Source organism: Lagenorhynchus albirostris, chromosome 3 (assembly GCF_949774975.1).
Source record: "Lagenorhynchus albirostris chromosome 3, mLagAlb1.1, whole genome shotgun sequence".
NCBI classification, from domain to species: Eukaryota; Metazoa; Chordata; class Mammalia; order Artiodactyla; family Delphinidae; genus Lagenorhynchus; species Lagenorhynchus albirostris.
Genome location: NC_083097.1, coordinates 166,983,957 through 167,008,687, shown reverse-complemented (window position 1 = coordinate 167,008,687; position 24,731 = coordinate 166,983,957). Strand labels below are relative to the sequence as shown.

Here is a 24,731-nt window from a genome sequence, read left to right as displayed (position 1 = left end):
CAGCGGCCATGGCTCACGGGCCCAGCCGCTCCACGGCATGTGGGATCTTCCCGGACTGGGGCACGAACCCGCGTCCCCTGCATCAGCAGGCGAACTCTCAACCACTGCGCCACCAGGGAAGCCCAAGGCTGTATTTTTAATAAGCACGTCATTTTGAAGGGACCTAAGAGGGGGTGGGGAAAGGAGAAGGCCAGTCACCAGCGAAGGGGACGGTGGTCTCATTTATCAGCCACCGCACACCAGGAGCTGAGCGGGGACTGGGGAAACCCGTTCTGCTCTCTTCACACCCTCCCACGGTGCCTGGGAAAGGTCCAAACCAAGGGCAAGCCAGCTGGAAGCAAAACATCTCCAAATGATCAAGAAATTTTTACTTGCTAAACCCCATATGCAGAGGCTGAAATCACACTGTTTTGGAAAAGCAAACTGGAGAAGTTTCTACATGATCTGCCTTAGCTCAAGAAAGTTTCCCAAACACTGCAGTATCACAACTTCACTGGGTGACGTTTAAGGGAAAATGACGAGGGAGCTCTAGACAACCTGGTGTGAAATGGCAGAAAGCGAAAATGGAAATGACAAGCCTGCTTCAACAAACCATCTCCTCAGCAAAGGAGCACAGAATCGCTGTGGGACCGCTGCTGCCTGAAAACGCCACGAAACGCAGACGTCTCAGGAGCAAAGATGTGAATCACAGCTCTAACAGGCCAGCCTGTTCCTGGGCTGCCATGTTGATCTAATTCACGTGGAAGGGTTTGGCGGCAAAAACTGAGGCCTCAACCCTGGAGACCCTTCTACCAAAGCCACAGGCAGCGTGGGTCCGCTTGCTACCTGGTCCAGGGTGCAACTTCAGCCAGAGGAGATGCTGCTGAGCAGAAACGGGCTCTGATGAAATGTCACGGGACTACCATGGGCCAGTGTGAACGCCCCCGCCTTTCGCTCTCAGAGGAAACACACTAGGAGGCCAGTGAGCCACAGCCACACAGGCGACTCGCTTAGGAGGAAGAGCAACCCTCCCAAGAGGAGACCACGGACCCGCCGGCCTCGCTCGGCCCCCACTCACCGCCGCCTCTCTGTCTCTCGGATTTCCCGTTCCCGCTGCCTCTGGCGCTCTCGTTCCCTTTGCTCTTTGATTTTGTCAAAGGACAAGATGTCTCTCTTCTCTTTGCTTTCCGATTTGCGATCCTGACTCTTTGAGCTCTGTTTACCAAAATTGGTTTATTAATGTTAGGAAAATGCTGACAACAGATGCACGACGCAAGTGGAGTATGCACATCTGGACTAGACTAAGATCCTTCAATCCCAAGTAGTTTACAGGGAGGCCCCAGCACAGGCTGCCTCACACCGCCATCTGAGTTACGCTGCTAGAGTCTTGCTTTCAAAGGGCATTAATGGCAGAGAAAAGGTGGGGTGAAACCTCAGCAGTTTTTCTGCAGCAGCAGAGCCAAGCGCTCTGCATTATCTAAAGCAAAACGAGGCTCCCCAGAGGCACAGGCCATGTGCACTCGATGCCCGCAGCGACCCCTTCGTTCACTGGGGAAGCTGTCGAAGCAGCTGTCTAGACAGACAGCTGGAGGAGGGGCTGCGTTTTTCACTTCTCAGCTATTGGCTCAGGCCTCAGGCATGTGGCCTCAAAAAAGAACCAACCAAAGGCACTTGAATGTAAAACAGCACTGCCAGTAAGGCAGAAAGTACCAGTGGGCAACTTCTATGCTCTTACATTTCTGGGAGAAGACAGGAAACAATGACAGCCAATACCCATTTCTGAGGCTCTCAAAGGCTGGGACTCCCAAACTGGCCACAAGCAGACTCTCCCAGAAGTTTTTACGTAGCTCAGAACCCAGGGCCTCCTGCAGACCCGCCACCTCAGAATCTCCAGGGAAGGGGGGCCTGGGAGACACTATTCAAAAGCTCCTCAGCTTATTTTCTTAATTCGCTCACTAAGGGGCAAAAACGTCAATGAAAGACAAAGCAATCCAAAAGAAAGATAGGCAAAGGAGGGGGACACAGAGGACACCCTCATTACAGGGACAGATCTGCAACCCAAAACATCGCCATTACCCTCAAGATGGGCAGAGTTGAGAGTCTGATCACACACACTGCAGACTGGAGTGAGGAAGGGCAGATGCCCTATGTTCCGAGGTACGGATGTGATCTTCTGGGGAGGCCAGCATGGCAGTGGAGGTGCCGAATCCGACTCCAAGTTCAAGCCTGGCCTCGGCCACTTCCTAGCAGCCCAGCACACGCTACACACTCAGTGAACCTAAGTATCCTCTATAACCTTTCTGAAGGGCACTCTGATAGTATCTATCACAATGAACAACATCCTGGCGGCTTTGGACCAACACTGCCAACAGGCGTGCACGCAAATGTTGCACTACAGCCATTTTCAATAGGGGATGTGGAAACAACCAAACGTCCGTCACCAGGGGACTGGTTAAAAATGATCAAGGTGCATCCGTAAGCTGAAATGATACGAGCTTTACGAGGAAAAGGACACACACCACCACCTGGATGGATTTCAGGGACATCACGCTGAGGGAAAAGGCCAATCTCAAGGTCACGGTTGCACGATTCCATTTATACACTTGCTCACAACGACAACATGCTGGTAATGTAAGACAGGTTAGAGGTTTCCCGGCGCTGGGGATGGGCTGGTGGGGTGGGTGTGACAATAAAGGGATACCAAGGAGGAGATCTTTGTGCTGATGGACTAGTTCTGCATCTGGACTGTGGTGATGGGACACAAATCTACACGGGTGACAAAATGTCCTAGCACTGTTCACACCCTCTATGCCACCTTCCTGGCTCTGTGACTGTGCTACACGGTTACACGAGATGGAGCCACTGGATGAAACCAGGTGACGGGTTCCTGGGCCTCAATTTCCTGTGAATCTGTAATTATTTCAAATTTTAAAAACATTTTTTTAAAAGTAGAAAAAGCAGAACTGTATGTCTCAATACACAAAGCTCTCCAAGACATCACATACAAAGAGGTGTACAGCAGCCAAGTTATGGGAAGACCCTTTCCCCATGGTGTTTCAGAGTGTAGACACATGTGCCGCATGTGTAATGCCCTTTGAGGGGAGCCCATGCAGAGCACAGGCTTCTGCTTCGCTTACCTTGTATCTTTCTTACTACATGTATGTTCTAATCAAGCCTGCGTTATTAGTTACTTTTTTAACATCAGAGTTATTTGGGTGGTAACATTATAGGCCTTTTTGGGTTTTCTTCTCTAGATTTCTCTGTATTTTATGATTTTCCTATAGCCCAGAGGAAAAACAGCATTAGGAACTGCTACTTTATAGAACCCAAATGTTCATTTCAAAATTAAGTGTCAAGACCACAAAGTGTTCTTGGATGAATACTGTTAGCTCTGCACTCACTAACACAGCATTACTCTCCTCATTAACCTTTTAGTTAGAACCTTCAGCTGGATGCAGAGGGTTTTGTTTTCCAGAGTAGAAGCAGCAAAATGGACAAGCAACTAGCTTGTCCAGCAGCATGGCCCACAGAAGCGATGGAGCTCATTCTCTGATAACATGGAAGACAGTTTTAGGGTGGACTCTACTTTTCTTTTTGGTTAATTTAATAGGAGACTAGAAAAACTAAAGAAAATAAATAAAGTACTATTAGATTAACCAAAGAGTAGAACCTGCCTTCCAACTTGACAAGCCCTGGGTCTTGCCCATTCCATCCAACTTGTGAATCAATTCTCCTTCTAGAAAACAGTATAACCTATAACCTAACAGGACCGGCAAAGGGTCAACACATTTATGGGGAGCAAACACAGTTAAGTATTGTTTTAAAATAAGTTTCAGAACCTAGTTCGTGCCTGTACATATACTCTAAATAGTTAATACGCCTTTTGAGTTCTTTTTCTTAACACTTCAAAGGTGAAACAACGTTGTTCTTATACTGCAAATCCGAGTGGTTGTTAAACCACCATCAGAACTAGCTAGACTTGAGAGGGCAGAAGCGATACTTACTCTCTCCTTTGACCTGCTTGTGGTTTTCACACTAATGACAGGCTCCCCTTTCGATTTATCCATCACAACTGTTCGTTCCATGCCTCTGCTTCCTTCAGGAGAAAACACAGCCACTTACGAAATCATGCTGACCCCCCCCAGCTCCTGACCGCAGGCAGCAGCCCCACCAACGGGGGGCTCTGGACACGCCCTCCAATGACTGCTGATAAGCTCTGGAGCCTCGGCGCCCCATCTCTCTCCCCTCTGTGATGTGAGGTCAGTGACGCCCACATGGCAACAGCAGGTCTGAGGTGGACGGGGCACCCCAACAGGCCTTTGCTCGTCTGGAATGAAGTGGTGTGATCTGTTCACACCTTACGGCGTAAACGGGAATTAAACTGCATTCTGCAACATGGGCACAAACACGTCCCACACTCAGGCCTCCTTCACCCCCACGCTAAACCCCAGTGGCTCCAGGGATCATGCACTTCGACGTGCATTCCTCCCACAGGTTCTGGAGAGCTCTGCAAAACCCAGGCCCCTGTGCTGAGTCAGACATGGCCTGCCAGCTCGGAGGGCCCCGCGAGACAGGTGGGCTCTCCTCATTCATCTACTGCAATAAAGGCTTCCAAACTGATTTTCCCCTCAATGAAATGGTAAGCAGGCTCTAACCACCGGAACAATTACTGATTTACGGAGATTTACAATACTGAAGGAACATTTTAAAAACACGGTGCTCTTGAGACTGCTGATAAATTACTCCAAACACTTGAGATGTAACTTGTAATGTGCTGTACCAAATTCCAAGGTTCCAGAGGGTTGGGTTGTTTCTGTATTAAAGGGGGTGGAGGGCATGTGTGTGTGGGGGGGAGCGCACTGGTTTCACTTTTCCCCACAAAACTTTCTGTGGAGTCTCATGCAAACCTGAAGGTGCATTGCACAATAAACTTTTATAATGGGTATAGATGCTCTGAAGTTTTAGTTTTCTCTACATTTCTTTTTTTTTTTTTTTTTTTTACTTTATCTGATTTTAACACAAATGCAGGAAAAACTCGATGACATACGTGCAAAACTGCATGGAATTAGTCACAGGAACCAGGACACCTCGCTCCTGCAAATCCCACATTCTATTCTACCGGAGACTCAGGAAAAGCCAACACCCAGGTCACTGAGCCACCAATAAACACAGATCCCGACCAGAAAAACTACAGATTTCTGATGTTGTGGAGAAACCCCTTTTGGCCATTTCATCACCGGAGGCTGTCCTCTAAGAGCTTCCTGCACACAGAACAGCTCAGCAAAAGGCACCAAGCCTGCTGGGCCCTCACTCCATGCAACCCGCCTGCCGCCCTTGCCGCCTTTTCCCTTCTCGTGAACACTCCACAGACTCTCATCACCTGATCTGGTGACTCGGGACCGATTGGCTGCTCCTGGTTTCAGCTCATCTTCATCTTTTTCTTCCTTTTTAATGTTTTCAGGTTTTCTTTCCTCCTTCTTCTCCATCTTCTCTTCCTTCTTAATTACAGTTCTGTTTAGAAACATGGTGATCACACTTGAGGTCCTGAGATTCTCACAGGAGTAGCTCACACTCAGACTTCTACACAAAGCAAACCCGCCCACTGCCAGTTGGAGGGAAAAAATTATTTGAAAACTGTGGTAATGATAATACCCTCTTTAGATACAGCCCCTTCCCACTTAAGTTACCTGCCACAGCTAAAAACATGCCAGATGAAACTACAGGCTCGTGGGGTGTCTCCCCAAAATGCCAGATGTACCAGTGTGTAAACAGGCCCAGAAGCAGACATGAGAAACACTCCAATTATACAGGAAAGTTTGTTAAAAACTAACTTCAAATGTTTCATCTTGTATGTGTAGAATATTACTTTTAAGTTTTAAAGGGAAAAACACTTTTTCCGAAAAGCAGAGTATAAAACAGAATGGAGGTACAGTACAAGGAGGGGCGGTGCCTGCTGCAGGAAGCCCTGGGCCCCCCACCCAGACCACCCCCCCCACCGCACCTGGTAATTTCCGCACGCTTTGGGGGAGGCAAAATGGCACGTGAGGTGCCAGCAAATATGGAAACTGCTGGTGCCATTTCAACTGAAGGCAGTCTCATGCTAAGCAGTCAAACAAATCGTCGCTGCCATTCAAACGTGTCTCCCACATTCCCTACTGCTGCTTGTCCCCGGAGTTAAACTCCACACTTACAAAATGCCCATTGCGTGCCAGGGTCCAGGATGGGAAATCCAGGCCCTATGGGGTCCGCTAACAAGCACCACCTGCCCTCTCTTCCCACCACCCAGGCAGAGCTCGGGATGGCCGAGGAAACCTCTCCCAGATGCCCCTCAGCTCACACTTCCTCCCTCCTAAACTTCCACAGCATGACGCTTTAAAACTGTATCTATTTTGAGAAATATTCAATTTCAAAATGAAACAAAATAATAACTGATGGTGTCTATCAGAACTGAAAACTGTAAATGTTTGTAACATACTGCTTTCCCTTTACGACACAAAACACTCTGGACACAGCCACCCCTGTGACAGTCTCCATCCCTGTGACAGCCACCACCAGTGCCTTTACTGTCAATTGTGTGGCTCCACCTCTCCTGGCTTCACTCGCATATTCCCGTAACCATGATGCCCTACAGTGATGCTCTAGGTTTCTTAAGACTGACACAGTGAGACAGTCCTCGTGTGCTGCTCTACAATGCCTTTCACCGCATGCCCTGCCGGTTGGGCTGTGTGGACACACGCACAGATCTGGGTCCTTTTGACTGCTGAACCACAGCCCACTGTTATTTACCCGCTTCTCTTCTGACAGATTAGAGACTGCTTCCGCTCACCACCTGACTGCAAATAAACCCCAGAAACCATCTCTGACGTGCCTTTTCCACTGTTCCGGGGCAGCACCCTCTCCCTCCCAGTAGCCTTACAAAATGTCTTGAGAGGAGACCCTTCCTACTTGTTCTGGACTCCTAGACACAAATGGACTTCTTGATAACACTAATTAAGTTAAAAACCAATTTCTTTCTTTTTTTTTTTTGCTGCGCCATGCAGCTTATAGGATCTTAATTCCCCAACCAGGGTTTGAACCTGGGCCCTCGGCAGTGAAAGCACAGAGTCCTAACCACTAGACTGCCAGGGAACTCCCTAAAAAGCAATTTCTAAAAAATATATACATAGGGAAAAAAAGACCAGAAAAATAGATACCAAAAGTGTCAGCCCTGGGTAGTGGGGATTATGCTTGACATCTGTGTGTGCTTTCCAAATGGCAATTACATAAAAACTCATCCAAGACAAGCAACCTCTTTAGGAAAAGCTTCTCTATGTCACTTAAGCTGACTACCAAACCTAGAAATTCTTAAAAACGAAAGGTCAGGGACATCCCCAGTGGCGCAGTGGTTAAGAATCCCCCTGCCAATGCAGGGGACACAGGTTCGAGTCCTGGTCCAAGAAGATCCCACATGCCGCGGAGCAACTAAGCCCATGAGCCACAACTACTGAGCCTGTGCTCTAAAGCCTGTGAGCCATAACTACTGAGCCCACATGCCACAACTACTGAAGCCCACGCGCCTAGAGCCTGTGCTCCGCAATAAGAGAAGCCACCGCAATGAGAAACCCACACACCACAACAAAGGGTAGCCCCCGCTCTCCGCAACTGGAGAAAGCCCACGCAGCAACGAAGACCCAATGCAGCCAAAAAAAACCCCCACAAAAGGTCAAATGAGGGTGTTCAATGAAGAAGAGAGTAAGATTAAAAACGAACTTTAAAACGCTCAGCCTCCTACACAAACCACTTGAAAGCAGTCTGGTTTCATTTTAAGCTCATCACCCAGTTAAGCAGCCCTGCGCTGGGGTAGCCACCCCCTGCTCGCCTCAGGCCCGGCGCTGCTCCTTTCTGAGCTGTCTCTCCTTCCACACAGAGCACAGACCTCACAGCATCGTTCCAGGGGCTGCGGAAACCACACACGCTAACTAGTGATTACACCCCCTTCCTTTCCCCATAAACATATCTCACTTTTGTGATCAGAAAATCAACATATGAAATGCATCTCGAGGTGCTAAGAATACCAAGAACTCCCACGAGCTCCCCATGTTCCCCCAGTATAGGTTTTTAGCACTACCAACAGGATGTGTCTCTTTGGAGAAGCTGCCAATAAAATTACGATCTCACCCCTAAATACAAAAAAGCTAATCTGACATGCATTTCTCCTGGGTTTACAAATTCCAATTTGGCTACAACGAAGATGGCTAAGTACATCTTTAAAAACCAAGTTTAGGGCTTCCCTGATGGCGCAGTGGTTGAGAGTCCGCCTGCCGATGCAGGGGACACGGGTTCGTGCCCCGGTCCGGGAAGATCCCACATGCCGCGGAGCGGCTAGGCCCGTGAGCCATGGCTGCTGAGCCTGCGCGTCTGGAGCCTGTGCTCCGCAACGGGAGAGGCCACAACAGTGAGAGGCCCGCATACCGCAGAAAACAAAAACAAAAACAAAAACCAAGTTTAACTTATGAATGTAATGCCCACAGTCATGTTTATTTAACTATAAATTTTCTTACGTTTAAAAAAAAAACAGAAAAACTGAATTACAGTGAGACTGACATTCTCAGCAAGATTCAATTTTTAGGGTGTGAGTGGACCTAGAAATGAAAATAACCTGTGCTGACAATACAAACTCAACATAAACTATGCATTCTGAGAATAGCACCCTGTCAGGCCCATCAACAAAGTCTACCTTCTCAAAAAAGATAAACCTACAATTTTGATAAAAGTATCAATGGGAAATGCTTGCTTTTGAAAGATCTGTCCCTGTTTTCATCTTGATTAAAGATGCAAGTCACCTCCTTTATAAAGGTAGTCTCTCAGACCTGTGGTTCCCAAACTATGGTGCCAAGGTACACCAGGATGGGTGAACTCACAACTGCCCTGGGATATTTTAAATTTCTGAGGGAAACAAAGAAATACTATCTGCCAGACAACACGTCAACTACTAGCTTGTGGTCACTCGTTTCGATATTAGATCAGGCTACATTCCTTTGGATGAAACTGTCTTTGCAAAGCTGGGCTTCTGCAGTTGCTGTGATAAAATACAAGATGCACAAGGATCAATGTGGACCAGGAAATGATTCCAGGGTTTGAGAGGCCATGCAACAGCTCAGAATGTCAAGAATGAAGTAAAAATACAGCTGACCCTTGAAAAGCATGGGGATTGGGGAGCCGACCCTCCACAGTCGAAAATCCACATGTAACTTCATAATCGGCTCTCCCTATCCGCGGTTCCACACCTGCAGGTTCAACCAACTCTGCACCTGTAGTACTGTAGTATTTACTCCTGAAAAAACTGCCCGTGTGAGCGGACCTGAGCAGTTCAAACCCGTGTTGTTCAAACATCTTTCAGTCTGTGTTATTTTTTCAACAGATTACTAACTTGCTTGGACATAAATACTAAGCGGCAGCAAGATGCCAAAAACCACCCAAGATGTAAATAAGGAGCTGGTGACCCTGTGGCTGCCACCTGCCCTCCTCTGAAGAGAAAGGTTTTAAAAAAGCACTTTACTTTTCAACTTTGATCTCCACAGAATGATGTCTGTCAACATTAGACAATTTTTCCTTCTTCACTTCACATTCTTTTCTGTCAGACAGCTTTTTCCCAGCAGGTTCGTTTTTGGCCTAAAATACAACACAGACAGAAACAGGTTAGGGACCAGGTCTTCTGGCCTGTGAGCTCTGAGTTACAGCAGCAAGAACAGCCTCACCTTCTCAACAGAGATCATTCTTCCATGAAGCTCAGTTCTGTGGAGATGGCTGATACACTTTGTGGCCTCATCGGACGTTGACATGGTGACAAACCCGTAGCATCGGGCCCCGGGACTGCGGGCATTGGTCACCACTTTGGCTCCAACCACCTTTGTGAGAAAAGGGTACTCTTATTTTCTCATGCAAATAACCACATTACGTATCAAGAACTGCTAGCAGTTAACTGATCATCAGAATCATTTCCACTTGTTTTTACTGCTCTGGAAATTGTTGTTCTTCGTAACAAGTTATTAAAGTGATTCCAATAAATCCTGACCTATCAAAATACAACTGCTTCTAAGATTAGCCCTCACAGTGACAAAATACAAACAAGAAAAGCTAAAGACAGACTTCATTAACCACGACCTGTTAATTAATCAAAAGTCCTTCCCACTCAGACCTTTTTCTCCAATTCGACTGTTCCCATGGAAAGCTACGGGGATGCTGACTCAGAAATGCACCCCAATTCGTGCACGTCCGGGCTGAGAACAGCTCTGATGTGATGCAGAGAGGGCTTCCGCTTCCAGCCAGGACAGAGTACCAAGCAGTTACCCTCCTGCCGCCTGAAACTAAAAACCCGGAGGAAATGTGGGCAACAAGGGTTTTCAGACACTGGACAGCAGGCCGCATAGGATGGTGACCCCTGCAAGGGGGTAACGCCCAAGGGGTGTCTCCTATGACTGCCCTGGCACACCACCTAGAAGTTCCAGCCAGCAACAGGGAGGAGGGAGTGAGGGGCAGCATCCCTGAACAGACAGAGCTCAGAGTCAGAGGAGATGAAGGCAGCAAGCAATCAGAATACCACAGAGGAGAGGGCTGCCCACAACCGTGCACTTGTGTGAGGTGACCACCCAGGCTAGACAGACACCCACCAGTAACGGGCAGAGGGAACAATCCCCTGGGCTCACTCAGGACCATAAACGGTTCACTGTTACCAGAGTGACCCCACCAGCCAGAGTGGAAGAGCCTGTAATTCCCGGGGACATGAGGCCGAGTACTCAGGAGTGGACAAAGCTGGCCAGAGTTAAAGGTTGCCCTAGCCTGACTGGTGAAGCCTAACAACAAGCCTCAGAAGGAGCAAGTGACTGAACTGTGACCCAGCAAACGCGCAAAGACATTTATGGGGACACAGGAAGGACCAGCACCCAACAAGGTGAAAGTTATCACGTGGCATCAAAGACAACGAGGCTAGCTAGCCAAGGAGCAGGAAAACAGGGCTCTAGCACAGAAAAGAACAAAGTCAATAGAAATGTCACAATGACAGAACTAGTGAACAAGGAGGGCCGTATCCTGTACGTTCCAGAAGGCAGAGCAACAACTGAGCACGTCAGGTAAGCACATGGAAGATGTTTAAAAATACCCAAACCGAATTTCTGAAAAAGACTACACCAGATGGGCCTGAGGACAGACAAGACAAAAGAAAAAATTAGGGAACTTGAAGAGGTAGTAAGAAAAACCATTTGAAATGAAACTAAGAAAAAACAAAAACGAACCAGAGCAACAGCAATATGTCCTCATGGGCACGGAGCACAGGAAAAAAACTTCGCCAACGAGACCAAAGCGCAGCAGCAGCAAACTTAACTGGTGGTAAAGAGAAATCGTGAAGGCAGCCAGAGGAAGACAAGACGCACAGACACTAAGGAGCAAAGGTGAGAATGACAGCCGGCTGGCTGGAGAGGACGCAAGCGAGAAGGAGCAGAGTGGCTGTGCCACCTGGAGGAGAGCAGCCAACCTTGAATTCTATACCCAGCAAGACAAAGGCAAAGCAACAGCTTTCTCAGGCATGCATATGCCATGAGAATTCACCGTCCACAATGCTGCACTACAAGACATGTTTAAGGAGGAAGGAAAACAATACCCAGGGAGAACGTGGACAAACAAAAAGGAAGAAAAGAGCACCCCAAAATGGTAAATACACATGAGTAACTAAAAACCCACTTTTCTTTAAAAACAAAACAACTCACCAAAAAAAAGCCAATAATGCACCGTGTGCTTTATTAAATAGAAGTAAAACGTAAGATAACGTCACAAAGCCTGGAGGAGAAAATGGCAGTGCACTGCTGTAAGGCTCTCATACTACTTGGGAACTGGTATAATGAAGTCACTGGGAGATAGACTGTGATAAATCAAATAACACCTCGAGACAAACGAACCTGGAAATACAACACACCAAAATTTATGAGATGCAGCAAAAGCAATCTAAGGGGAAAGTTCACAGAAATAAATGCCTACATCAAGAAACAAGAAAAATCTCCAATAAACAACCCAAGTTTACACCTCAAGGAACTAAAATAGAAACTAGTTACATAGACTAAATATAGCTAGTAAGGCACAAATCATAAAAAAAACTATGCAATGCAAAATCAAGCAGATAAACAGGGACTTCCCTGGCAGTCCAGTGGTTAAGACTTCGCCTTCCAGGGACTCCCCTGCTGGCTCCGTGGTTAAGAATCCACCTGCCAACGCCGGGGACACAGATTTGATTGCTGGTCTGAGAAGATCCCACAAGCCGCAGAGCAACTAAGCCCGCGTGCTGCAACTACTGAAGCCTGCGCACCTAGAGCCTGTGCTCTGCAACAAGAGAAGCCACCACAATAAGCCCACACACCACAATGAAGAGTAGCCCCCACTTGCCACAACTAGAGAAAAGCCCACGTGCAGCAACGAAGACCCAACACAGCCAAAAATAAATTTAAAAACACCTAAAAATTTTAAAATGTTTTAAAAACAGACTTCACCTTCCAAATCGGGGGTGTGGGTTCGATCCCTGGTCAGGGAGCTAAAATCCCACATGCCTCGCAGCCAAAAAACCAAAACATAAAACAGAAACAATACAGTAACAAATTCAATGAAGACTTTAAAAATGGTCCATATCAAAAAGAAAAAAGCAATCAGGTACAAGGAATCCAAGAAGAAACAGGACATATACAAAACACAGAGCAAGAGCACAGATTTAAACCCTACCATACCAGTGCTTCCGTTAAGTGCAAACGTTCCCAGAAGACATTCAAAGACGTGAGGATTGGGATATACAAAAAGCCTGAGGCACAGGAGCCATGGCTTCTGGCTGTGACCTCCTCTGAACTCAGTGGGTCAACGTGAACAAGTGCTCTCCTCTCTCTGGACCTCAGTGTACCCAACTGTGAGATGGTGAGGGGGATACATGCTCCCTAGGATCCCTGCAGACTTTGACATTTTCACTTCTGCCTGAAGAAAGCCCCGATCTGTCCAAAGCATCCCATACAGGGCCACAGCCTCTGCTGAGATGGATACAGATGTCAGTTCGCATATCAGAGACGAAGCTTTGCCTTCTTCCCTCTCCTCAATGAGAGGGCTGAGCTAATCATGGGGTCATTTGACCTTTCCATCAAACATTATCCTTATAAGGGCATCACTTCCGATGACAGATAAACCTAAGTGAGAGCAGATACCACAAAAAGCTCCCATGTTCCTGTCTGTGCCCTTTCCCTGCTTCCCATCCCCTACTATCAAGCTCCTCACAGAAGCCTTTGTCTGCTCATCCACTTCCAGAGCCTTGCCCCGCTGCGGGGCCTTCCTAGGTCCTGTTGCTCTGGTCCAGAGCTGAGCTCCGAGGGCCAGGCAAACTAATCACGCAGCCCTTGGCCTAAATGTCACTTCCTCAGCGACGACTGCTGAACCTACTTCCCAAATCTAAATCAGGCCTTCCTACCACACACTGATGGCACACTGTAACCTTCAATATACTCATCATAACACGTTATGTATTTATTTCTTAAGCGATCTTCCACCAATGTAAGATCTATGATGTCAATGCCCTTGTATCTGTTTGCTTTGGCTTTACAATCAGTGCCTGATTCTAAATAAGTGAGTGAATAGGTTAGGGCTTAATAGTGTTCTACACCCTTTGGAATGCTTCTTCTGGGTCCTGTCTGCTCATTCCCTAATCCCTTCACTAACACTTAATTGGGGAACAAGGACCTGAGCCAAGGAATGACCTGGGCAGCCAGGATGACACAGATGCCAAACCTCTGCCTGGAATCCCTGCAACTTGCTGCCGCTGAGCGGTACCTCGCCTACTTCTCTCCCGAGGGTCACTCCCCACAGGCCCCCAGCAGGCCAGGGCAGTCGTTACGGCTTCTGATAAGACTATTTCACTACCTAGTTCCAAGACAACAGGATCATTCTTAAATGTTCCTCAGAAGGCTTCTGAACTGTATTACTTTTCTCCTGCTCCCGTGACCAATATATCAGTTGATATATTTAAAAAAAAATTTTTTAATTAACTTTATTTTTTTTAAATTTTTGGTCACGTGGCTTGTGGGATCTTAGTTCCCCAACCAGGGATCAAACCCACGCCCCCGGCAGTGAAAGCGGTGGAGTCCTAACCACTGGACCGCCAGGGAAGTCCCCAGTTGATTCATTTTTAAGCCACTGTCCTGTTCCAATTCTCAAACTATACACTTTAAATGGTAGACGATACATGGAGACCAACTCTTCACTTACCGTTAAGGGAATAAACCTCATCATGCCAGCTTCAAGTTTTGTACTGGCTAAAAGATAGTTTGTTCAAGAGAAGTTGGAAGCACAGCAGGGACATGTAGACTGTAGCTTTTACATACCTTCTCTGAGCAGCGTTCTACAAGCTGTCTACTCTGCCTGCCATCCACTCTCAACCAGGAAACAAGGCTTACTACCCACCACTGGCTGGGTCCCCCACCTTGGAGTTTTGGTTCTTGTTTGTTTTCCCCCAACCAGAAACAAGAACCAATACAATTAACAGCGAGTATGAAGTTTCTAAACTCTTAAGATTTATTATATTTTAATGCCGAATCAAGGCACAATGACAGAAAGTCAAAGGGAGTGTACCTTTCCGTATTTGCTGAAAAGGTTCTTCAGATCTGTCGCTCGAGTTGTGGAAGACAGTCCACTGACCCACAGATTCCTTCCAGAACTACTGCTGATTCGACCTGAAGCAGGAGGGAGATGATTATGCTTTACCTCAAGGCATAACAGTAAGCTCGACCACTCCTCCTAAGATGTAGCCCTCTCTTAAACCCTGATTAAATCCAGTCTCGACTCCTCTAAGTCAAGAATTTAATTACCGCCAACAAACTGGACAGAAGACGAAAAATCTGGATCACAGACACTGAGTTTTCTTACTCGAGGAATCATCACGTCTTGTCAGTTACAAACTGAAATGGCTTCAATGATCAGCTCTCAACCAAGATAGCATTTTCTAAAATTCTATTATTCCATAGGTGGACCTGTCCTGTAATAGGACTTTAACTATTCCATAAGCAATAATCACAACAAAGGCATAAAATACAGAAGCTCATCAACATTTAAAACTAGTCTCTCAAGATACCATTAGATGATTAATTCCAGTAATCCATAATAAAACCAACTACTGTATCCAAACTGTGGATACTTGCAGGCCCCTCCCTCCCAAAATAAGGGATCCGTAGATGGCTCCCTGCCATGTAAATTAAATCATACCTTTTTCATCTTTAATGATTGGCTTTATATCTTTTTCTTCCTTAAAAGAGCTAGAGACAAAAGTTAATGTTACTTGTACAGGAATAAAATGAAAGACAACTAAATCAAAGTATGATATGTGCTAAAACTGAATACCTACCAGAAAATTAGTCTGAAATAAAATTTTAACAGCACCTTTACAAGCTTATATTGGAAATCTGACCCCCCAAATACAATGGCAGATTCTTAAAAGTCAATTCGATTTAGCTGAAGATAACACTTAACAATTTAAGAGCACAACCAGAGTAGGTTGAGAAAAACAAAAGGAATTGAAATCACCCATTAAAAATACACAAAGAGAAATAAAACTTTAGAAGTAAACTACAATTGCATCAGTCTGGCTGGCCAATTGCAGAAACAACAGCTTATGTGTGTCATTAAACGACCAATGAAAAGGAGATAGCGTCTGGTCTAAAACTGAGAAAAAACAAACCTCATTTTCTGATCAGCGCCCTCACTGGCTGAGGACTCTTTAGGAGCCGGAGGGACTTCATTACAAGCTTCAAAAGCAAACTTCTTCACGTCTTCTTTGCTATCCCTGGGGTCTGGGCTTGAGGCTTCCGGGGGCGCTTCCGAGGCCTCCTCGCTACAGGCTTCCGTGTGCTCTGAGGCTTTACTACTCTGCTCAACTGGCTTCTCTAGCCCTACAGGCTCACAGTCCGTCCTCTCGCCATCGCCTGTCTGCTCCACGGGCTCCCTTTTCACTACCGCTAACAGGGTGTCTGCCTTGCTCGACTGAGCTTGTGCTGTTGACTCGCTGGCCAAATCTAAATCACCCTCCTCCGGATGGGCGCTGTCAAAAAGGTCCTCTTCCTCCGCAAGCTTTCTGTCTGGCCCCACGCTACTTGTTTCCTGTGCAAATGGCTGCTCCAGCTCGGAACCTTCTTCTTTTACTGGCTCAGATTTACAAGTTTCCCCCAAAATGTCGAGTATTTTCTCATTTTCTACGGATTTAACAGGAATAGAATGGCACAAGGTTTAATTACCAGGGAAATAAAGCAATCACAAATGTGGAACTGGCACGGCTGCCACACTAACACGAAGAGAACTGCTAGCTACACAGAGATTGGAAAACCCGCGGGTACACAAAGTTACACTGGTTACACTACCTGCGCTCCAACCGCCTGCGAGAGCAAGCCTCTACGCTACATGGAAGAGAAAAGGCCCCACAGGTTTAAACACCTACAACCGTGTGGCTGCTTCTCGACAGTCTTCATGCTTCTGTTCAAGTCTGGGTCTTCGACTTATTTTTCCAATGTCCAAGGTGTTCAATCGAACGCAACCACCATTCAAGGACAGCTCAATTTCCAAATTTCTTTGAAATTCTTTGAACGGAACAGTCCAACAGGAAAACCAGAAACTTCCGCCGGCAGGAGATAAACGCAGTCCGGAAGGGGAACAACACGTTGGAAATTTTCATGAAGAAAACTGTTTCCTCTTCTGGAATCCAGTCACTTCTCAGGCTATAAGTGCCCTGACCACCGCTTTATCCTGCCTTAACTGCATTAATCAAAATGACTGCAGCAAATATCACAAGATCTGTTTCATGTGTAGAAACACATGGAAGAATCGTGGGGTTGGGGGGAATTACTTAAATGCCACTGTACGTGGTTAGAGAGATGAAAGTAATCACTACATCTCACCAAATGTATTTGACCTCCAGAAACCAGAACGGTACTTCCACAGATCTGGTGATATGAATGGGTTTCCAATCTCTGATCCTTGTACGATCTGGATTGTCCACCATTAAAATAATTTACAACACCATAAACAACTTAAAATATATAGACAGCTTAAAAAATACAGTGGGAGAACTTTCAAACCATAACTGTTGTGTCTCTCTTATCAGTACCTGGCTCCAATAGAGGTTCTTCAATATCCTATTGAAAAGGAAAGACAAAGAAAATCCACAAAGCACTTTAAAAATCGGACAGATTCCCCTAGCAGATACAACTTTCAATCAAGTATGAATAAATGCTTGTTCCAAACAAGTTTCTCCACTCAAAACAAAGTATTCCATTCTACAATAATTCAATGACAAGTTCACTGTGTTGGTTTCTCCCCAGCAAAAGCAGACAGGTAGCAATAATATTGGCCCATCCCATTCCCCCCTTGGAGTTGGGCTCTGCACCTGGCAACGACTCCCATGGTCCAGGCAGAGGTCACACACATGGTCGCTGCTTTACACATCACACCGGATTTGAAAAAAATGTATTTCTCCCAACACAGAACTGTATCAACGAAAGACTTCTCCACCCTGCTGAACACCTCTCCCTAACTCCCCCTGGACAGAAGACAAAGGCTCCTGGACACTGGCAGTCAGACCCACCTGTCTCTGCAGCCCCACCCCCGCCCTGCGTTCTCCATCCCTACAACGCACCACCCCCTCCTGCCCCAGAGTCTTCTTCCCCTTCACCTGGCTACCTCGACTGGCCTGTCAGACCTCAATTTGAACACAAAGGACTTCCTCTGGGAAGCCCTCTCATGGTTTTGTAACTCAATCACCCAAACTTCTACTTTCTAGTTACACTCACTGGTCATAAACACCACGCCCACTAGGCTGCAAACCCTGACACTGACAATTTGGCTCAACCTCTTATCTCCAGCACCCAGCTCAGGACCGATGCTCAATGAATTGTTCACACACCCACACCCACACTCTTTTCCACTATGGAAAATTAACCACTCATGTCAGCTTTCCAGCCACAGAACCAGGTAGTAACCTACCGGAGGCACTTTGAAGTCCAATGATGAAGCATCCAAAGTGTTCTCAAAGCCCTCCCCGTCTACCTGAAAGACAAAATGCAAGACTACTTTGTGGAGACAGAATTATGAATGCCAAGGCCTACACCTCACCAGTTTCCAGGCCACCTACACATCTATTTCCTGCACAATGCCTACCGCCATCTGCAAGCCCACTGCTGAATCACAGCAGCCCCCCTTACGCACAAGGGATATGCTCCCAAAGCCCCAATAGATGTCTAAAACTTCAGCCAGCGCCAGACCCCACATACACTGTGTTTTTTCCTACACTGGCAGGCAGGTAACATATACAGCATGGATAACTGGACAAAGGGATAATTCCCGTCCCGGCAGGATGGCGCAAGGTTTCGCACGCTACTCAGAACGGTATGCGATTAAAAACTTAGGAATTGTTTATTTCATTTAATATTTTTAGACCCAGTTGACTGTGGGTAACTGAAACCTCAGAAAGCAAATCCATGGGTAAGTGGGGGGGGGGGCTACAGTATTCAGTTTATCACCTGCCTCCCGGCCCCCAGGCCCACTCCAGGACTAGGTGGTACCAGCAACTCTGACAGAGGCTCACAGAGGGCTGGCGCTCTGTCCACACTGGCCAAATGAATGAACGAGCAAATTCATTTCCCAGGCAGTTTCCACACACTGGTGGTCAGCATACACCACCCAGCCACAGAATTTCCAAAGCTGAACTCAAAAGGAAAATGAAGTTTTGCACTCCTCCGATTTCACTTGGTAGTGATGCTTTTCAAATAACAATAGGGAATTCCCTGGCAGTCCAGTGGTTAGGACTCCACACTTTCAGTGCCAAGGGCACGGGTTTGATCCCTGGTCAGGGAACTAAGATCCCGCAAACCACGCAGCTTGGCCAAAAAAAAAAAAAATGGGCACTTTCTTCTAGAGTACTTTGTATAAAACAAACATTTAACTTGACTGTTTTCTCTTTTCATTATCTACTATACAAAAAAAAACCTGGTATCCTAAAGGTTATTAAGTTAGAAAACCTTTTAACTTTTTAAGTGAAATATAAAAATACTCCTCCCCACGTACTTTTCTCTTTTTCTGGGTTTGGATGTTTCCATTAACCAAGAAGTTAGAAGCCAAGTCCATTCTATGGAAATAATTCACACACAACAGAATCTCACTGAGAGGACAAATCAAAGCTCACTGCCTAGCCTAGGCTGAGCTGTGGTGATAACGGTGAAATTTGTGACTTTTGACCTTTAAGGTTTAAAGTTCAGTCCTACAAGGGCACTTTTCCTTCCAATTTAAAGCTAGAATGCCTTAAATAAAACCAAACTAAGATGGCTGGGCACGCCAAGGTGGTGAGATTAAACTGGCAATAAGTTCTAGGAGGGCTACGAGAGAGCTCTATGGCAACAGATGACAAGTGAGAAGCTGGGAAAGCGACACCGGCAACAGAATTAAAGCCCTCCCTTATACACAGGAAGTTAATAGTGGATTCCTTTAATTGGAGGGGTTATTCTGGGGGGACAAATACTTTTCTTCACTGTATTTCACATCTTTTAATATAACTGTCTAAATTTATATATGGAATACATCTTTAAAATATCAACAGGATTATCTGGATGGCGAGATTATGAACTGGTTTTTTCTTACCTTTCTATAGTTTTTTTTAAACCTTTTTTCTTTTTAAGGAAAATACTTTTTATCAACAGTGTCAACCTCTCATTCTATAACTTATGCTAAGAGAAGTGTCTCCTACCCAATTATAAAAATATCCTCCAACATACAGAAAAGTTATCCGTTAATTAACATCTGACCTATGTGAAGTTTAAATGGATATAATTTACCTCAAGGTTTAGACACCGAATTAAGTGTTTGTTTATGGTGACTGGTGATTTAGCTGTGTGCTCTGGCTCTGACAAAGAGCACATAAGCAGCGAGGAGCCCCAGGGCTGCAGCGCGCTGTACTGCATCTGCGTTACCTACAGAGTGTCCTGTGAACTGAGCTGGGAGCTCCCTCAGCTGCACAGCCACGTAGTCTTTGCTCTCGCATAGGGACTCGAGAATGCTGTCAGCGCCATCCTCCCCGAAGTCTGGAGCACCGCTATTCTCGACTTCGGTTTCTTCTAACACGTTAACGTCCATCATGTCAATATTCTGCAAACTCTCCAAACTTGCTTCCATGTCCTCCTGTAATGAGGAACGAAAGGTGTCAGCGACCAGGTGGACCAGAATGCGGAGCTCCTGCCGCCATCTCGGCTGTGATGCCACATACCTGCCCGTCTCTGGAATCTTCTTCCAGGCCATTGTCTTCTGTGCCTTCCTCCTCCGTCTTTTGTCCTAATTACAGAATAATTTTTCAATCAGACAACATTCAGGTTCTGGCCTCATAATTAGTTTATGCAGGATGACACAGCTCAATCTTGGTGAGAACATGTTATAGGGAAGCTAAATGTGCCTGTTCTTCTATCATGTATAGTTCTGTCTCAACTGGAACATAAAAATCTAGGATTTCTGTAACACTATCAAAGTATTTTGACTTTGCACAAAATATTCAAAAGCTTCAAAAGATTTCAAAACCACTCCAAACTAAGACTAACATCCCTAAAGAAAAATGAGCAAAGGATAAACATAGGCATTTCCCAATGAGTAAATTAAAAAATGTAATGTCCATATAGCACCCAAAGAACTGCAACCTAAGAGAGCGAGCCCAACGACGGACCTGCTGGTTCCCCTTCACTCCACCCACTGTAAGCAGGCCCCCTGCCTTCCGTCATTCTTCAGCCCAGGAACTCTTTTTTTGCTCAAGGCAAAAAGGCAAAGGCTACCATAAAGTCAATTTTCACCCTGAGTTCTGTGAACACAAAGGGACTATTGAGAGTTATGTTAGGTATTCTTAATGGGGCTGGAAGGGAAGGAGAGTGGAAACTTCTAGACTCAGAAAGGTAAAATCTTTGGGCTCCCTATGTAACAACAGCCTTAAAAATATACATACCTTTATCCTGGAATTCCCCTTAGGATGTGCACTAAAATGTCTGACAAGGAATTCAAAACAAAGGTTACTTATTCTATGGAGTGCATACAGACTAAATATCCCAAAGGGAAGCAAATTATGGCATGTTATGCTCAAATGTGGGATGCCAGTATGGGGAGTCAGGGCGGGCGTGGGCTGTAGTGCGCTGATGTTTGAAGACATTTTGGTGTTATGACTGGCAGTGCTACTAGCATGTAGTGGACAGTGGCCAGGGATGCTGTGCAGCACGCGGTAACACACAGGACAGCACCCTACCACAAAGCACTCAATTCAAATTGCCAACAGTGCCGAGTCTGCAAAACCCTGTGGCATACCACACACTTTGCAACTTGAAAAAGAAAAAATTATGCCTTTAAAGACCATTTAATGATATGGAAAAATGTCCACAAAGTTACCACATAGATCTACTCATTAAAATGCACGTGGATATTTTATACACGCAAGTGTGAAGACGCAGTGGTAGAACATACAAATGGATATGGCTAAAGCAATCCATCAACTGCAGTTAAAACACTGAGCAGTAAGAGCTACTTTCATTTTCACTTCTATAATTTTTTAAAAAGAGAAAATTAAATGCAAGAAACCTCAATCTTTATTTTATTGAAGTTTAGCTGATTTATTGATTTTGCTGTAACAGCAAAGTGATTCAGTTATACATATACCTTCTTTTTCATATTCTTTTCCATTATGGTTTATCACAGGACATTGCATACAGCTCCCTGGGCTATATGTTAGAACCTGTTGTTCATCCATCCTGTATATAATACACTGCATCTGTTAACCCCAAACTCCCATTCCATCCCTCCCCTAACCTCCCCCGCCCCCCAACCACAAGTCTGTTCTCTCTGTGAGTCTGAAGAAACCTCAATCTTTGATTAAAGATGCCAACTGCAATGTCTACACTTGTTATCTCGTTTGCCATTATCAGTGATTACTCAAAAAATATAGTTTTATTACACGTTGGGCACCGTGCTCTTCGCATTATTTAATACTCCCCACAATGCTAGCAGGTTTATTATCTGAATTTGATGCAAGAATTTCGCTCTGCTCCAAAGCTGCGACTCAAAAACTCAGCTGTACCACCTCCCATTATATCTAAACCCTGAATATCCTTTTAAAATACGCTGTTTAAAAATGTTTGATAATTGCACCCAATTTCTAGGCCTCAAATAGTAGCCTGCAGTACCCACAAAGAATGTAAATAGAAGAGAGGCAGCCCAAAAAGCCTCACCAAAAAGCACCCTAAGTGGGAGTGACAATGAGACAAATGCTGGGCAGACAGGCTACACCCAAATCCCAAGGGCCTGCTCTTGGCTGACTAAAAGCTGAAGGGTGGAGGGGAACGGGACAGCAGACAGGCACAGACACCAGAAAATCAAATTTTAACCCCAAATGTAACCTAATTCAAAATTTTAATCTTTCAAAACGCACCCACAGTTTTCAGCAATTTTGCGCATTTAGATGAGCTGGGTAAAGGACCCCTGTTCCTACTTACAATGAAACTTAAAAAGTTCAGCTACTTTTCACTTTTGAAAGGCAGTGGTTACTCATGAATTCTCAGATTTAGTCCAACTTTGTGGCAGACTCTGGAAACCAACTGGTTGATTCCTATTAATCTCAAGGACCTAATTTCAACCAGGCCACCATGAGGACCTATCACTTCATATAATTAACCATGTGCCCACACGCCTCCAAAGGACACACCAACTCTACAATTTGCAGGAGCTATCCTCTGCCCCAGGACCTCACCCACCTGCTTCTTCCTTGAAGGGGAAGGGACCAGTGCCTTTTAAATCCGAAATCCCAGCAACAGCTACCTGTACTGGTACAAACACTCTCTTTACACCAATGGAAGTAACTATTATCGAGGCTTTTCTGACAAAATGCTAACTCCAAGTAGCTTTGATTTGACTTATGCTTTAACCCAGACATTCAGACGTCTATTTGAAGCACTCAGCTCAGGTTTAGTTTTTCTAATGATTCAAAGATCCCCGTAGAAGCCAAGAACGTTTTGATTAGTAGGGCTTGAACCTCACAGTTTTAAATGAGCATCTACACAAAAAAAGTTCTAAACGATTATCAAGTTGTATCAACTATTCAAAACCAAACTTTCAGATCACTGGTAACTTGATGGCAAAGTACAAAGAGGTATTTGTATGTTTCCTGCTACAGACCCATCCCTCACGATCTGTATTTGTTTGGACGGTCAGTGTTTATAGCTGAAATACGGACAGTTTCACAAGCAGTAAACACACACCAATGTTTTAGACTTCAATTCCTTATGTAACCTAACTCAAAAATTTAACTTTTCAAAACACGTGCACAAGATTTAAACAGTTAGATGAGTTCTGGAAAAGTTGTTCTGCTAAAACAGCTGTTAAAAACATAAACTGAAGTTGTTGAAAATGCTACAAGGTCATTTCATTTTACTTTCTAAGCAGCTGTCTCCCATTGCCTGAATTGAGCACTTCTTTAGATGAATGGGACACATACAGCTGTGAGAATTTTTGTGCAGCAACCTTCAAGAAAATAAGCCTGTCATGTGGGAGTTTCAAATTACACTGTCCTTACCACAATAAAATCCGATAATGAGAGCGACAGCTAATGAGGTTCTGAAGTTTTATGGAATTAAATCCTCCCCAAAATAAGTGCTATCAGCCATAAAAAATGGAGCACTGATGTATGTTACACCATGGATAAACCTTAAAAACATTATGCTCAGTGAAAGATACCAGACACAAGAAGCCACATGTTATATGACTCTATTTATATGAAATGTCCAGAATAGGCAAATCCTTAGAGAAAAAACCTCAATTAGATATTGCCGGGGGGTGGGGGGGGCGGGCGGCGGACATGGGAACTGACTGCTAATGGGCATGGGGGATTTCTCTTGGGGTGATGAAAATATTTTAGAATTAGAGAGTGGTGATGGTTGCATACCCTTGTAAATATACTGAAAAGCACAGCATTATACACTTTAAATAATATGAGAATTTTACAGTATGTGAATTATATCTTGATTAAAAAAAAAAATAAGTGTTAAAATGGGCTGGGTGCAAATACTCCGACAATCTATTCTGGACCCCAGAGAAGTTGGGTTCTGTTGGATCTCTGGTTGGTGTCATTTTCCTTGGTTTAAGGCGTAGTTTTTTGAACTAGGAAGGAAGCCAAGCAGGGGCATTTGGTTGCTCAGACCAGTTGGGGCAGCTTCCAGAGAGTGCCTTACTCTAGTTCTTTTTTAATCCCAACGACAAGAACCATGAGGTTTTCAGTACGTATTTTAATTTTACCTGGCACCTACAAATCTCTTTACTCCTCCCCAGCACCCTGACATCCTTACACATTAGGTGGTGGAAAAGCAAGCCTAACTGTTAGACGGAGAATAATAAGGGCCGCTCTCCCGACCTGGAGGGCAGGAAGAATGCTAAACCACCAGTCCTCTACGGAAGTCCTCTCAAGGCAGAGGCCTCAAGCAGCAACAAGTTCAAGCGGATACCTTTAACGCATTTCTTTGTCGTCCTCTTGCTTGTGGCTTCCAACGCGACGCCAATTTCATCAGGATCTTGACCTTCTTCCTTAACCGCCTATTGGGAAGAGACAAATTTTACAACGTGGCTAAGAGCTGCAGGACAGACACTGTTCTTCCTAGGTAACAACTTCCCAGCGAACAAGCGCAAACCTTTTCTGGCAAAGAGCAACT

General features: G+C 45.4%; 1 protein-coding gene across 4 annotated transcripts in view; it reads right to left on the bottom strand.

Moving 5' to 3' along the window:
* Window positions 1-24,731, bottom strand: part of SAFB2 (scaffold attachment factor B2) — a 34,313-nt gene that overhangs the window by 8,282 nt on the left and 1,300 nt on the right. For 3 of the 4 annotated variants that reach the window (XR_009539808.1, XR_009539809.1, XM_060145499.1), the window contains exons 2-14: window positions 24,528-24,615; window positions 20,273-20,337; window positions 19,984-20,187; window positions 18,001-18,063; window positions 17,126-17,153; window positions 15,707-16,217; window positions 15,235-15,284; window positions 14,605-14,705; window positions 9,717-9,866; window positions 9,518-9,630; window positions 5,360-5,490; window positions 3,984-4,075; window positions 1,058-1,194 (exon numbers count right to left, since the gene is read on the bottom strand). Coding sequence is in view for 2 of the 4 variants with exons in the window: in XM_060145499.1 (XP_060001482.1) it covers window positions 1,058-1,194; window positions 3,984-4,075; window positions 5,360-5,490; window positions 9,518-9,630; window positions 9,717-9,866; window positions 14,605-14,705; window positions 15,235-15,284; window positions 15,707-16,217; window positions 17,126-17,153; window positions 18,001-18,063; window positions 19,984-20,187; window positions 20,273-20,337; window positions 24,528-24,615 (1,733 nt within the window). In the remaining 2 variants the exon portion in view is untranslated. The remainder of the gene's footprint in view (window positions 1-1,057; window positions 1,195-3,983; window positions 4,076-5,359; window positions 5,491-9,517; window positions 9,631-9,716; window positions 9,867-14,604; window positions 14,706-15,234; window positions 15,285-15,706; window positions 16,218-17,125; window positions 17,154-18,000; window positions 18,064-19,983; window positions 20,188-20,272; window positions 20,338-24,527; window positions 24,616-24,731) is intronic. The other variant, XM_060145500.1, reaches the window with a different exon arrangement.